This window comes from Papilio xuthus, unplaced genomic scaffold (genome assembly GCF_000836235.2).
Source record: "Papilio xuthus unplaced genomic scaffold, Pxut_1.1 DF828952.1, whole genome shotgun sequence".
NCBI lineage: Eukaryota > Metazoa > Arthropoda > Insecta > Lepidoptera > Papilionidae > Papilio > Papilio xuthus.
In genome coordinates, this window is record NW_013529697.1 from 7,143,889 (window position 1) to 7,158,763 (window position 14,875).

The 14,875-nt window shown below is 32.6% G+C and overlaps 1 protein-coding gene across 1 annotated transcript in view; it reads left to right on the forward strand.

Moving 5' to 3' along the window:
* ds (dachsous cadherin-related 1) overlaps nt 1-14,875 on the forward strand; it is a 233,698-nt gene that overhangs the window by 7,302 nt on the left and 211,521 nt on the right. Inside the window, exon 2 of the mRNA XM_013323136.1 lies at nt 2,331-4,074. Within this exon, the coding sequence (XP_013178590.1) occupies nt 2,374-4,074 (1,701 nt within the window). The 5' untranslated portion in view covers nt 2,331-2,373. The remainder of the gene's footprint in view (nt 1-2,330; nt 4,075-14,875) is intronic.

Consider the following 14,875-nt stretch of genomic DNA (forward strand, 5'->3'; position numbering starts at 1 on the left):
AATTTTTTGTGTGTGTTCAAGGGGATCTGGGAATGGTTTAGATTCACAATTTTCATCAAATATTAACTTCATATCAATTTATTCAAATTAAAGACGTGTAGACAGGACAACGTCTGTCGGGTCCGCTAGTCCAGATATAATACTATAATTGAAAATGTGTTAATTGAGTCAAGGCCCAGGATTGAAAGAAGTTTTCTTTGTAAAAAATACAACAAAAATGTATACATTATGGGATAGAGTAGGGCTCTGTTCGCGCGCTAACAACAAGTTATTTGAAAGTGTAACAAAAATCTTAATTAGAAATTAAAGTTGATTAGAAAAACAACAAAAAAGTTTTAAAATATATGTTTATTTTGTCGTAATCAAATTGTTAATTAACACTTTCTCTAATAAGACTTGCTATAAAATTAAATTGTAACGATATGTCTATTAAAGAGATGACCTAGTTACGACACTCATTTAGTTTTTAAACTTCTTATTTTATTTGCGTAAGATAAAACGGTTAGAGAGATTGCTAATTGCTAGCGAATCGAGACAGCGCAATGATTAGTAGTCAGTCTTAATATGAAAATAATTTGAATCCGGAGTTGTAATGGTCAAGAATTTTCAAACTTACTAATATTATAAATGCGAATGTCTGGATGGATGTTTGTTTAAAAGTATCTCCAGAACGGCTGCATGGATCACGCTGAAATTTGGCATAGATGTAGAACACATAGGCTACGAATTATGGTTTTTTCATTCGGGACGGAGTCGCGGACGGCAGCTAGTATTTTGTGTACTAAAATATCTTGAATAACTTTAAATAAGTGTGTATATTATAAAGATGTAGGGAGATATTTTATTTTTTTATCACAGTTTGGAAATGATATTAGCATCGCGCAGAAGGTTTGTCGATGACCCACTAATACTTACCGCGACTCGCGCTCGCCTGCTCTATGCTTTCAATAAACGCGTGACGTTTTTAAGACATAGACAAAGCTTTTGTAGAGTAATACATACACGTAGACATATTCCACCAATGAGTGAAAAGTACAGTTTATTTTTAATTATTAAACTTGTTGAATTTAACGTGTTGTAATAATATATCATTCCTTCTTAACATCTAAACTAAGTCTTCCGTGACACGTTTAGTTGCATTACGTCTTATCTGGAAACACATCCTGTTTATCGAATGCGTTTCAGACATTTCGCAACTCACCACTTAGATGTTTAAAATAAATAAATGACTAAAGACAGGCAGCAGCACAAACTGACAAGGGTTCAAGATATGCTAATATTTTTATTCGTTTCGGGTCAGTGTAATGAGAAAGGATATTTCGCATATAAGTGTTTCTTGTTAATAATACATTTATAATTTGTTAATGCTTTTGTTTTGTTTATTGTAAATTCTTAGAAGTAACAAAAAATATGTTTATATTGTAATTAATTTTGTTATGGATACGATTGAGATTTTAAATTGAGTCATGTTACTAATTTTATAAATTTGATGGATGGATGAATTGTTTTTTTTAAATGTAGTTCCGAACGATATGTCTGTATGGATCTCGCTGAAATTTGGCTATATTCTGGAAGAATACATAGGCTATTAATTAAGTATTTTTTTTATTCCACGTGGACTCAGTAGGGGGCGAAAGCATAGAAAATATAGAACTAACGATCGATCCATAACGTATTTTTTTTTTAATTTTCTAGTGATGATTTTAGAGTTGTAAAAGGGTTAACATTAACGTATCTTATATTTAAATATACACGATAAAATTAATACATCACTACGGTGTGAGGATGTAAAAGTTGTCACAACTTGCACTGTTTTTTTTATAATAATTTGCGTAACACAAGTAAAAGCGTTAAATGTTTTCACTTACAACATGTACAACTTGCTTGAGCTTTAACTCGTTGAGGCAAGATTTCACAAGGAATAAAGTATTTTATACTTAGTTTAGTTAATATGACGCAAATGTTTCACTTGCTTTTACGGTAGATGGCGTTGTACTTAAAATGATGTAATTGTTACTAAATAGGATGTTAAGCGCGCTAGCGATTTGGTGATAGCAATCGTGGCCTATTTAGGCACTATCTCGTATAATATGAATCTAATGTAGAGTAATTTAGGGCGGGGTCCGCTGAATATAATAGTTGTTAAGCTTAACTGCGATTTAACCAAATGTTTACAACACAGTTAAATGTGAAATAATGACGTTGTATCTTTGAACAGGATCGGAATAGTTAAGCGGTTCTAGCTACTCACTTATTTTATTTAGTTAATATGATTTTAAGTATGTTAAGAAAGTTTACTAGTCGTTTACTAAAAAGGTTATTTTTTCCAGGTGTGTGTGAGGATGTGCGAGCGGTGAGGACAACAAACGCGCCATGTTGCGCGTCATTACATTGCTAGTGGTGGCTGCCGCCGCCGAGCACGTCCGGGAATTCACGGTGCGAGAGAACGCGCGCGCGGGCACGCTAGTCGGTCACCTCGGAGACGAACTTCCCGACGCCGCACCACCATACACAATAGTCCCAGTTCCCGGCAGCGCTGTTAATGACGACCTCAAAATAGACCCCCATACTGGAGAGATACGGACCCGCGCCCCTCTAGACAGAGAGAACAGAGATCAATACGCGCTTGTTGCAATACCCGCTAGTGGTGATAACATCCGTGTTGTTGTCAGAGTTTCAGATGAAAATGATAATGCACCAACTTTTCCGACGCCAGTTATGAATGTAGAATTCTCTGAAAACACTCCTAGGGACGTTAAAAGAAAACTAAATCCGGCTAGGGACCAGGATTTAGGTGTTTTTAATACGCAAAGGTATAACATAGTGTCGGGCAATACGGAAAATGCGTATAGATTGTCCTCCCATAGGGAACTAGACGGTGTTCTTTATTTAGATTTACAAATCAATGGATTTCTTGATAGGGAAACAACGGACCATTATGAATTAGTTATAGAAGCGTTAGACGGCGGTACACCACCACTTAGAGGTACGATGACTGTAAATATTACAATATTAGATGTAAACGATAATCCTCCAGTGTTTGCTGAAAGTGTATATTCTGCAACAATACCAGAAAATGCCACCATAGGTACAACTGTACTAAAAGTCTTCGCAACAGATTCTGATGCAGCAGAGAATGGACTGATTGAATACTCAATAAATCGAAGACAAAGTGATAAAGAGAATATGTTTAAAATAGATCCTGATACTGGGGAGATTACTGTAAATAAAGCTTTGGATTTTGAAACCAAAGAACTACATGAACTTGTGGTTGTTGCTAGAGATAAAGGTGCACAACCTTTGGAAACAACTGCCTTTGTATCCATTCGAGTTACGGACGTGAATGATAATCAACCAACCATAGACGTGATATTCCTGAGTGATGATGCTACTCCAAAAATATCTGAATCTGCGCAGCTAGATGAATTCGTAGCAAGAATATCTGTGCACGATCCGGATTCAAAAACGGAATACGCAAATGTAAATGTAACACTAAGTGGTGGTGATGGACATTTCGATTTGCGGACGCACGATAACATCATCTATTTAGTTGTAGTCGCGTTACCCTTGGATCGGGAATCTAGATCTACTTATACTCTAAACGTAGTCGCTACTGATAAAGGATCGCCTCCTTTACACGCGTCGCGTATCATCAGTCTTCGAGTGACTGACGTGAACGATAATCCTCCAGTATTTTTGGAAAGTGTATATAAAACGAGTGTGCCCGAAGCTGCCGCGCCCGGTACACCCGTCATTCAAGTGTCTGCATTGGATGCGGATGAGGCAGAGAATTCGGAAATTAGGTATTCGTTGTTACCAACACCGCAATCGGATTGGTTCGCGATTGACGAGCGTTCAGGATTAGTGACAACACGTTCTCGCGTTGATTGTGAAACGAATCCAATGCCAAAGTTAACGGTGGTGGCGACTGACCGCGGTACACCGCCGCTGACGTCCACTGCTACATTGTTGGTAACTGTGTTGGACGTGAACGACAACGAGCCGATATTCGACCAGTCTTTCTACAATGTCACCGTGTCGGAGAGCGAAGCAGTCGGCAGCTGCATTTTAAAGGTAAGATATTCTTCTAAATTTAGTTATAATCGAATTCCCCTTAATCTAAGCATCGCTTTCTAATGTTCTATTGTAAATAAAACAAATAACTCTTGTCAACGTTTCTACGCTTGTGAACTTGTAAAGTGTTAGCGCATTTGCAATTATAATGGGAACGTAGAACTGCCTTCGGTCCTTGCCTGGCGGAAGATGTGACGCGATGATACGTCACCAGCTTATTGTATCATTGTATTCGACAAACTTATTACTATGAACGTATCTTACTTAATTATATAACATCTCAAAAAACATCATATAGATACCAAGTTGATGTTTGTTGACTTTACATTCGATTCTCGTATATTTTGGTGTCGACATTTTTATATGACGGTTGATTAAAAAAATCGATTTTAAATGTCAGCGTTAATAAAAGTCGAAAGCATGAGAAAGTATTTTAGTGCGTGATAATTTGCGTTATTTTAAAGCGTCGAATGTCAGATATCGTCTGATTGTTGGAGCGAGTTGAACGTGATGACAACATACAGTATTGATTGCGTATGATTGTTAAAACACTTGGAATATTATAATCGATCATAGCTGATAATACACATTTCATAATTAATTAATAGATAAAAAACACTTATATTTAATATAATAAATAATATGTTTACCTTAACTCATTAGAATATATGAACTTATTCAATAATTTATTATAGTTTACAAAATTACAAAATTCTATATTTTTAGTAAGTTTTGTTAAGAAGAAAATCCGACACTGTGACGGTGTATTGGCGCAACACTACCCTTACTAAAATGTCGACTTTTATATCCCCTCACTCATTACGACACGTGACTGTAACGAAAGCACACCATTCGCGCCAGAGTTCTAACTAATAATGTCTAAAAGTTAATAATATAAACAGTGTCTATAAATAGTATAAAGCAATATGGGCGTTTAAACAAGAATAATCAGTGTAACATGATATTACAACGACGGAGATATGAGAGGCTATTAAAGTCGAATCAAAGCAATGGATTTTATCCGCGCGCGGTATTCGTTATAATTAGCAACCAGAAAAGTAATTTATACGGACCCGTTACAATAAACGCTATCGCTGTACCGACGTTCAATTACTATAAAAACAAGCACACAACGCGAAAGAACGCAAATTAGTCACGTGGGACAGATCTTTATTTCCATCGGGCCTTCGCCCCGCCTGCGCCTGACGAATTTGTCGATGCAAAAAAAAATCTTCCCAAAATTTTCATTACTCTTATCTACTGAATCCGATTCACTCATAACTTATACGAGTTAATTTCATTTAATATATGCACACAATATAGTACTATGGCGTAAGTGCAATAAATCTATCAGGCTGGTGATGCGAGTTTGGGCGTGCGTCGAACGCATCGCAAATTGCGATCTAAATTGAAAATTAAACAGTGCTCGGTGCCCCGGGCGCCCCCTACCGGCTCTCGGACGCAACAGCGTTATCGTTGTATTGTAAACGAATTAGCAAAGAGAATTAAGAATCGAATGAGGTTAAATGATTGTTTCTCAGTAATTACATATCGGACTTTCTTTTGACTTTAAAAAATTGTAATAATTTTAACTTCATCATCATCATCAGCTCACTATACGTCCTCGCCGAGGGGCTCGGGGCCTACCGTAAGTTAGGGTGACTAGGCCCAGCTGTTTTTCCTTAACAGCTTTTAAATCTTAATCTACTTTTTATTTTATACTGTTTAACTTTATAAAGCTGTCAAATTGTAAAACACGATATAAGCTGATTAAAATGCAACAAAGCGCTATAAAATCTTTTATCTTGTATTTCTAACAAAACCAAAATGAACAATTGTCGTAGCAAATAACCTTTTGTTTATATACGGAGCGGATAAGCCTGGACTCGATTGTGATAAGTTAAGATAGTACTGGGACACGCACGGCCCAGTGATGCGATTCCAAGATGCATTCGATTGTTTCGATTCTCTCGATTGTGTACTGGAAATCGATTCTTGGAGAAATACAGTCTGCGATTTACGAATTAAGTCGGAATTTACTTCGAAATAATTGTGAAATATTTCGAATGTTTAGGAATTAAATCGATTAAAGTTTTTGTAGTCGATTCATTCAAGTTCGGACGCATGTGCAAACGCGATGGTATACGATGGGAGACTACTAATGTCTAGTTTTGTTGCTGGAATGAAACTACACAATGAATACATGAATGGTTAAGTCGCGTTTTGCATAATTATTATATAAAAGTCTATGCTTTCATGTTTCACAATAGATATACTAATTATTTTATTATTATTTTGGTAGAGGTAATAAAAGAAAAAAAATATGTTTTTACCAATAATTTTATAAGCTGGAGACTATAATAAGATGTAATTAAAATTGGATAAAGTTCTTCTAATAATAAATTTTATACGATTTTAAACCTTATTGCTGATTAGATAAAGTCGATTTATGATATTCACTTGATAATATATCTTTGGATAGGCGTAACAAATTATTGCAACATGTGTAATTGCTTTGTAGATTTTATCAAAAGTTATAATTGGGTTCAATATAGCAAATAGTTAATGAACTACATATATAGAAGATAAAAAACTAAACCAGCTCCTTAGGGCATTGACTTAATACTTACATATGCATATATATTTAAAATCTGTATTCAATGTAATTAAGACATTATAGATTAAAAATTAAGATTCATTTTAATCTAACAAATTATACAAAAATCTAAATTTTTTAATCTAAAATATATCTTTTTAATTTTTTCCTTTGTATAACGTAAATTAAAAAAATGTCTCTATTAAAAAAATCTATCTAATTATTGAAAACATTTTTCTTATCCATTAAGGAAGAATATAAATATTGACTCTTCTTTTCATAGTTTTTATCTCTTTTTAAGATATGGCAACACTCGATCATACTTCCTATCGACAGACTATATAATTTTTATTGCATGGTTAAAAACAATTAATAGGAAATGACTTTGACAGTTTGACATGGGGTACCTGATATTACTAGTAATTTCTGCATACTGGTGGACTGCAGCATTGGATCCAAGCTATCATGGCTGTTCAACGAAAATTAGCTCTCAAGGAGCTGTCAAACAGCTTACATTCATCTGATTATTGTAATGGGCTATAACGATGGTTAGATAATTGTTAAAGATTATATAATCTGTATTTATATAAATACAGTTTAATTTTGTAGTTGTAAAATATCCTCGAAAAATGAAGTTAGAAGGTAAATTCTCTAAAATAAAAACATTTGTCCAAAGTGAGCTTCATACGTATCTTTAAATAATTTGTTAAATTGAAAAAAAAAACACCCAATAATATACACGGAGAACTTAATTTAAAATATTGCTGCGCAGGTGAAATCGCACGTTGAAGCTTGTATTCAATAACTTGATAAGACACGCCGGCCATTTTGAATTCCGTGGCGGCGCGTTACCATGGTTACCGCGTGCTCGCGTGCGTAGGCGCATCTTGGTTGACATTTTTGTTTTTAGTCGCTGATGGTGTTGCAAGTTGTAAATTTCCCATTTAATACTGACGTTAATGTTCGTAATAATTAAGTCTCAGGATAATGTATTTTCCTTTAATATGGTAGTATAACTCGGATACATTAAAATATATTTTTAATACAGGTAGATAAAAAAGACTCGGTTTAATTTTTAAAGTTTTTTTTAAGTAATTGCCACTATAATCGAGAGATTTTCCTTTAAATAGGGATGGTAATATGCGTTCTTTGATATGCTCTGAACTTCGGAAGACCGGTATGTTAAGATTAGATAAGTGTATGCGGTTTAATCCTTCGAAGTTATTAGATAACGGTCGGGTCTAGTTATATCTGTTACGTACTTACTGAATCTTTAATTTAGTGTTAATCGATAAATTAGTGCGGGAAGGCTTAAACGGTCGTAAACACCCGGGGACATCTTAGCTTATGGTTCATAGTCACGCGATAGTTAATGATGTAACAGATTTATGATACTCGAGTGCGACCAGTCATTAGCTTCCAGATTCAGAGGAAAAAACCTTATCAGAGATATGTAGAACGAGTTTATCAGAAACTCGTCGCACTTTTAGGTGTCGTAAAGCAAAAAAGGAGAAGCAAAATGTTATAAATAATGAACACTACCAGCTCCTAATCCTTATTAATGCAAACCAAATATATTTAAAAATTTATTAAATCTTATTCCTTAATATTTTTTGTGTAATTACAAAAATAATTGTCATTCGCATTTGTAATATTAGTAAAATAATACCATAATAACTGATTAATATGCCGCCATTTTGAATAAAATTTTTAATCTTTGCCAGATGACATTGACAGTTGTTTTTTTAATGTTGCCATTGACTTTATCCTACGTATTCGTAAATAAACGTTTTTATGTGCTGATCACTCTCATTATGTAAATGCGATTACAATGTTTACTTTCGTAATGCATTCGGTTTCTCTTTCAACGTCGGAGGTAAACGGAGTGTATCGAAATAGCACGATATTTTTTACATGATGCTTGATGCATGATCTTAACAATGTAATTGTTAATAGAAAGTTGTGAGCTAATTTCTAAGATTTATTCTCTTACTATTAACTTACTATTTTCATAGCATACCGCAGAATAGAAAATGATAGTTTGTTTGTTATCCAATTTTAATTAGATTTTAGATTAAAGTGGAATAATAAACGGAAAGTTAAATGCTGATGAGGAATATACTTATTTATGGTTTAAAAAAAAACAAATGAGTCCAGTAAAATCGGTGCAATCTATAATTATGTAGGTCATATTCCTCTTGTTTTATATTGAGGTGCATATTTGTAGGTACAAAATTATAATTACACCGTGTGTGGTCGCTATATTAAGGTTAATTTTATTGCAATAAACCTTGAAATTTAATATGACTCTAAATACTGAAAAGGTAAAATACAGTTTTTGTTTTATCATCGTAAAATATTTAAAACTTTTAAACACTTGTACTAATCAATACGACTGAATAAAAATTTATTATTTGTATGGAAATTTACGTAGATTTCTATTTTTTTTTAGTTTCAAACTTACTTGAATATAATTTTAGATCCTTGCTATAAACCTTCTTTTCCTGGCCGTATTCCACACTGCGTACAAGGTTTTGGCTTTTTTTTTTAAATATGTTCTAATTATAAAAAATATCACGAGGAATTCGAAGTTTTTTTAAAGGCAAATCTCTTTTTAAATATCGCCAAGCCGTAAAACGCTTGATCGATTATGCGCGGTCGGCTCATTTATTTGACATATATTTTATAAGGTTCTCATTATTCTTGGTACAGATTAAAACAAGTCTATGATGGTTTTGTGTGACTTTTTATATTTTTTATCGGTTTCATAAAAACTCGGTATTAATGTCCATCGATAACTGCAGAAGTTTTTTTTGTTTTTTATTCCCGATGTCGTTGAAAAGTTGGATGACTAACCGTTTACATTATAAAAACATGTGTACATCTCTTTCTTATCCTTAAAGAAACCAGAGATAAGAATGTTTTTGAACATGTGTTTCGATAAATTCATTGAAATTGTTACTTGATATTGATATCACATGTATCCGACGTATTGTAATTATTTTAATATGCAAATGAATTCTGTAGCTTCAATTGTAAAAAATTTACTCATCCAATTTAAGTTCCATTAAAGTTAAATTAACATTTTTAATTTTTAAAATAGCAACATCGCCAGTGATCACGGCCAGTCAGTGCTTATGACTTTTGCTTTTATTGGACGCTTCCATCTTACGGAGTTCTACGTCCAATTTATTCTTTGGCATGCCATATTCTGTGGGGTTGCCAGTTTTGTAGAAAATAAATTTAATTATTAAATTACTTTTTAAAGAAAAATTGGTTAAAATTGGTTATTATTATGTCGAATGTAACAATCAACAACGTGACTGTAATTTCATCAGTTTAACATTTTGTTAAGTGCCAATTATTTTCTTTAGATTGTCTACAAAGTTAATATTCTTTGATAAATAACAAGGAAAAAAATTTTTATAAGATTTTAATGGCTTTATACTTCTACATGTTTCATCATTCTAATATGTTGTTACTCATGTTTACTTTAAACATAAATATATGAGGAATGTCCCACGGAATGTGAAGCGGTTGGCGATATTAACATAGACTGCTAATGTACCCAGCAAAAAGATTGCATTACCTGATACATTCCCACAGCCCGCAATATTCACTTTTTACCGTCCTAGGGTTGCGAAACATGTTTCTATAACTCGATGTGTCCTTAATTGAAAGTTTATTACATCTGTCACAGCGTGTTTACATTTATTTTGTTTATTTTACACAATTTATATGAAATAAATGTATATTTACCATTACTGGATAAGTTGCACATTAAAAAATAAATCGTATTATTATTAATAGTAATCACATCCCTACTGGGAATATATTCCAGCCGTCATTTACTTGAGTTCGCACGTGGCAAGACGCGTCTAAAGTTGTCAGCGTGTCGGTGGCGAGCCGCCATCTTGAAAGAGATGACGTCTAGTTATTCGTTCGGATGTTTTCAACGTACTTCTTATTTTAATCCAATTATTAATGTTTTATATTAATTGGTGACTGTAAAACAGTCACAAAATGTTAAATGTAATTTTTTAAACAGAATAATTTTGATCGCTTAATTATTCTTCTAAGTGCTATTTTAGGTTTCTTTTATATTAATATACTTTAAATTCAATGCGAACGATACCTTTTGTTTACTATTGGCACTAAATTTAACACCAATTTTAAATTTGTACGCATCTGTAATGTAGAAATGTACTAGAAAAGTGGGACTAGATTCTCTTTTCCTGCTTCTGACAATCTTAATGGTTATGCGTTCACGAAAGCTTATTTGCATTTATTATTTATTGCGACTCCATGCTTGCAGAAACATAATTCTGTCTTTAAATTTTATTTAAGGTTATTTATATTTCATCTGTTTTCCGTCGAAGCAATTACCGGTTTGAATTATGTCATAATGTCTCATTGATGTAGCGCAGGATTTGAAATATGAGAAATATATGTAAATAAGTTTTTAATTAATAAAATTAAACATAGTTTATATATCATATTAAAGATATACATCGAAATACATGGACGATTTATTTTATATGTCGTCTTTTGTTTTATAGTAAATTATTAAGACAGTGCGAAACTTTGTTTTAAAGAAAAATTACACCTGTTTATGCCCATGAAAACATAATCAGAAGCACTCTTAGCTCCTAATTTCGTCCTTGTAAACTACCGAACTCTTCCCTAATATACTAATATTATAAATGCGAATGTTTAGATGGATGGACGGGTTGATAGGTGTATGATTATTAGAAGGTATCTCCAGAACGGCTGCATAGATTTCACTGATACTTGACATATATTTAGTACATAACCTAGTAGAACAGGCTACTAATTACGTCTTCTTTTCACCCCGCGAGGACGGAGTCGCGGAAGACTTACTTAGAGAGTACTTTTATCAAACCTTGATATTATCCCTAATACTCCCTTAAAACCAGAAAATAATTAACCTAACAAAGGTAAAATTTACTTATTACACGTAGATTTAATGCTGAAGTTTGACAGCACTTTTTGTACTCTTGTTTAGATTGATACTATTCTTAAAGACCTTATATCTGTACTCATTTAAACAAAAAGAATGCCAAGAATGATAGGTAGGGATGCGACGGATGAAAGAAGAACAAAAACAAGTCCAATTATCTGCATACGGAAACAAACAACTTAATACCAACACGACATTTGCATAGTTGCTAACTCTAACGTTATCTAAAGGGAAGACTATCTTTGAATATTGCGCAGTTTTTAATGGATTTTTTATCTCTGTTCAATAAATACATTCCTTACGAATAGACCTTTTTTATTCTGATTTGTCATTTAGTTTTTTTTATTATTGTGGCCTGTTGTAAACGGGTAATCCGATTTTGGTGAATAAGGTTGTTATGCAGAGTGACATTGAGATATAGACAAGTATGTTGTTTTTTTAATTATTAATATAGTTACTAAAACACGATGATGCTTCGAAATATATTTTTTTTAAACTAAAAGAGTAAAACAAAAGAAGAAAATCGACAAAAACCAAAACAAACATGCCAGTATTATTTTTAAGACAACCAACATTTTTCACATTACTTCAATGTTGCCAGTATCAAAGTAACTTTTATATATTAATATTAGAATCGATAGGTTGCCAGTAATTAACAGTCAGTTAGCGTTTTTAATCGAGCCGCATCCTTTCATTTCGCATTTAAGATATGCAAACGTTCCGACATAGGGTTGCCATAATAACGGTTGCCAGTATAAAATTTTAATGCGCATTAAATAATTTGCTCATTTTAACTCTGCAACTTTGCAAGTTGGATTCCGCAAACGGCGTATGACGTTTTATATTTTTTGTATCGTCCTCTATTTAATGTACTTAAAGGTCATAAAATCGATTTTTCTGTCTACTCGATTACTCGATAAGAACCAAGATCGTGAGTTTGAATGTTTATGTGACTATAAAAAATTGGTCTTATATATACAAATAGTTTTTACTCAAATATTTAAAGTTGTCATAATTTTAACTTAGCATTATTCGATAGTATTTATTATATTCCCTTTTTATAAAATCAATAAACAAATAGCATAGCTTTTTTGGTTCCTTTGTCCACTAATTTTAGTTTTTATTATTTGATGGAACTTAATGGACATCATACTAATATCTTTGATGTTTGCCTGAACTTATCTCCAAAACAGCTGCATAGGTCACGCTGAAATTTGGCATAGACATAGAACACATAGGCTACTAATTAAGTTTTTATTTTTATTTTAATCTCATGGGGAAGGAGTCGCGGGCTATAGCTAGTTATCAATATCAATGGTTGAACTATAATATATTTTATTACTTAGTTTTAATATAAGTGTGTAAAATAAAATTTATTACGCAATATCACGTGTAAAATCAAATTACGCCCAGATACATGACTCTATAACCATCGATGCTTGATTACTTTTATATAAAAATAAAAACGAACAAAATATCATATGCGGCGAAATTAATCGAATAACTCTTTTATAGTATAATATGATTGGGTATTACGCGCGAATCAACTTTAATGTGAACCTATTCATTTAGATTTAGCAATGCAAAATAAACTCTAAGGTTCAATGTTAAAATCCAATTTAGTTTAGCAATGTTTCCGAGAAGATATTTTTATACTCTAGGCTTATACACCGATGAGGTCGTTGGCTGGTTTCTTGTTGCATGCATTATTGGAACAATTTAGTTGACAGCCGTAGAAAATCCCGTTTGTATTTTATATTATTTCATTCTTCGAATTAAAATACTCGTATCTTTGCTTAAATCATTAGAAACATGAGTCGTAGTCAGACTTATCTTTTTCACTTTTAATTTTTTATTAAAAGTGTTGGGAGAAAATGAGAGTAGTGTTTTACAGTATATTAAACGGATACCTTTATGCCTGAAATAAGATGTAGCTATGAAAATATTTTTTTTTTATTTAACAGTAAAAAAAAATGTATAATATGCCCGCATCAGCTAGCTACCTTCTCGTCTAAATTCCATCAAAATCGGTACAGCCGTTTCGGATATTATTCCAGACAGACAAACAATTTAAAAATTGTTTTTCGCTTTTTTGGATATTACATACAGACACTCTAATTTTATTAATATAGATACTATGCAGAGTATACATCGCGACAAATGTCAGAACGAGTTTAATAAAGAATGAAGTGTGAAATGAAGGCCGGCTCAATTACTACAGCACTATCGAGTATCGATAATCGATAGGCGAGCATCAAGTATCGATAATTCGTAGCACCCGCACGCATGCACTTTCATTACACGTAGCGGCAATTACATGTAAAAATAAAAAATAAATTTAACTTCGTAAAATGAACAACATATTTTAATTAAAATTAAGAATATTTCAGTTTTAAAAATGAAAATAAAAACGCAATTTAAGAACTAATTTTAAGTCTTAATTTTCAATCTTACTTCTTACTAATATTATAAATGCGAAAGTTTATATGGATGGCTGGATAGATGTTTATTAGAAGGTATCTCCATAATGGCTTAACATATATCGCTGAATTTTTACATAAATGAACATAGTCTAGAAGAACACGGGCTACTTCTTAATTTTTTTTTAATTTCGCGCGAACAGAGTCTCGGACAACAGTTAGTTTTTGAATAAAATAATTTAATAGGAAACAAGAATAAACTTTGTTATAATAAAAATATTCGCAGTGAGGAAACATTTATATAAAACAGTTTTCGGTAGTATTCATGAAGAGTTAGACAAGAAATGAACCCAAGGTTCGCTTCAGTAGTCTAGCAAAGCAAACAAGTTCTCAACTAAACTCGTCCCCTAAATTCATTCATTTACAAACAACGGCCGCAGGAGAACCAGTTTTTATATTTTATTCTTTTTACTTTTAAATTTTATTATACGAATAAAATTATTGAGATTATTTTTTATTTATAAAAAGAACATATTATTTGATGTATATATAATTATTTTCGAAATAATTGTAACATCATACTGTCATCGACAAGAACGATAAACATAGCTGGGAGAATTTCCTGACATTCGCGTATAAAACTCTACATGTTAGCCAAGACAAACATGGAAGTTCCCTTACATCATACTAATATTATTAATGCTAATTTAGATAGACGGATGCATGTTTGTTTGAAAGAATCTTCGGAACTGCTCAACGGATCTTGATGAAATTTGGCACAGATTTAAGACATAGTCTGGGAGA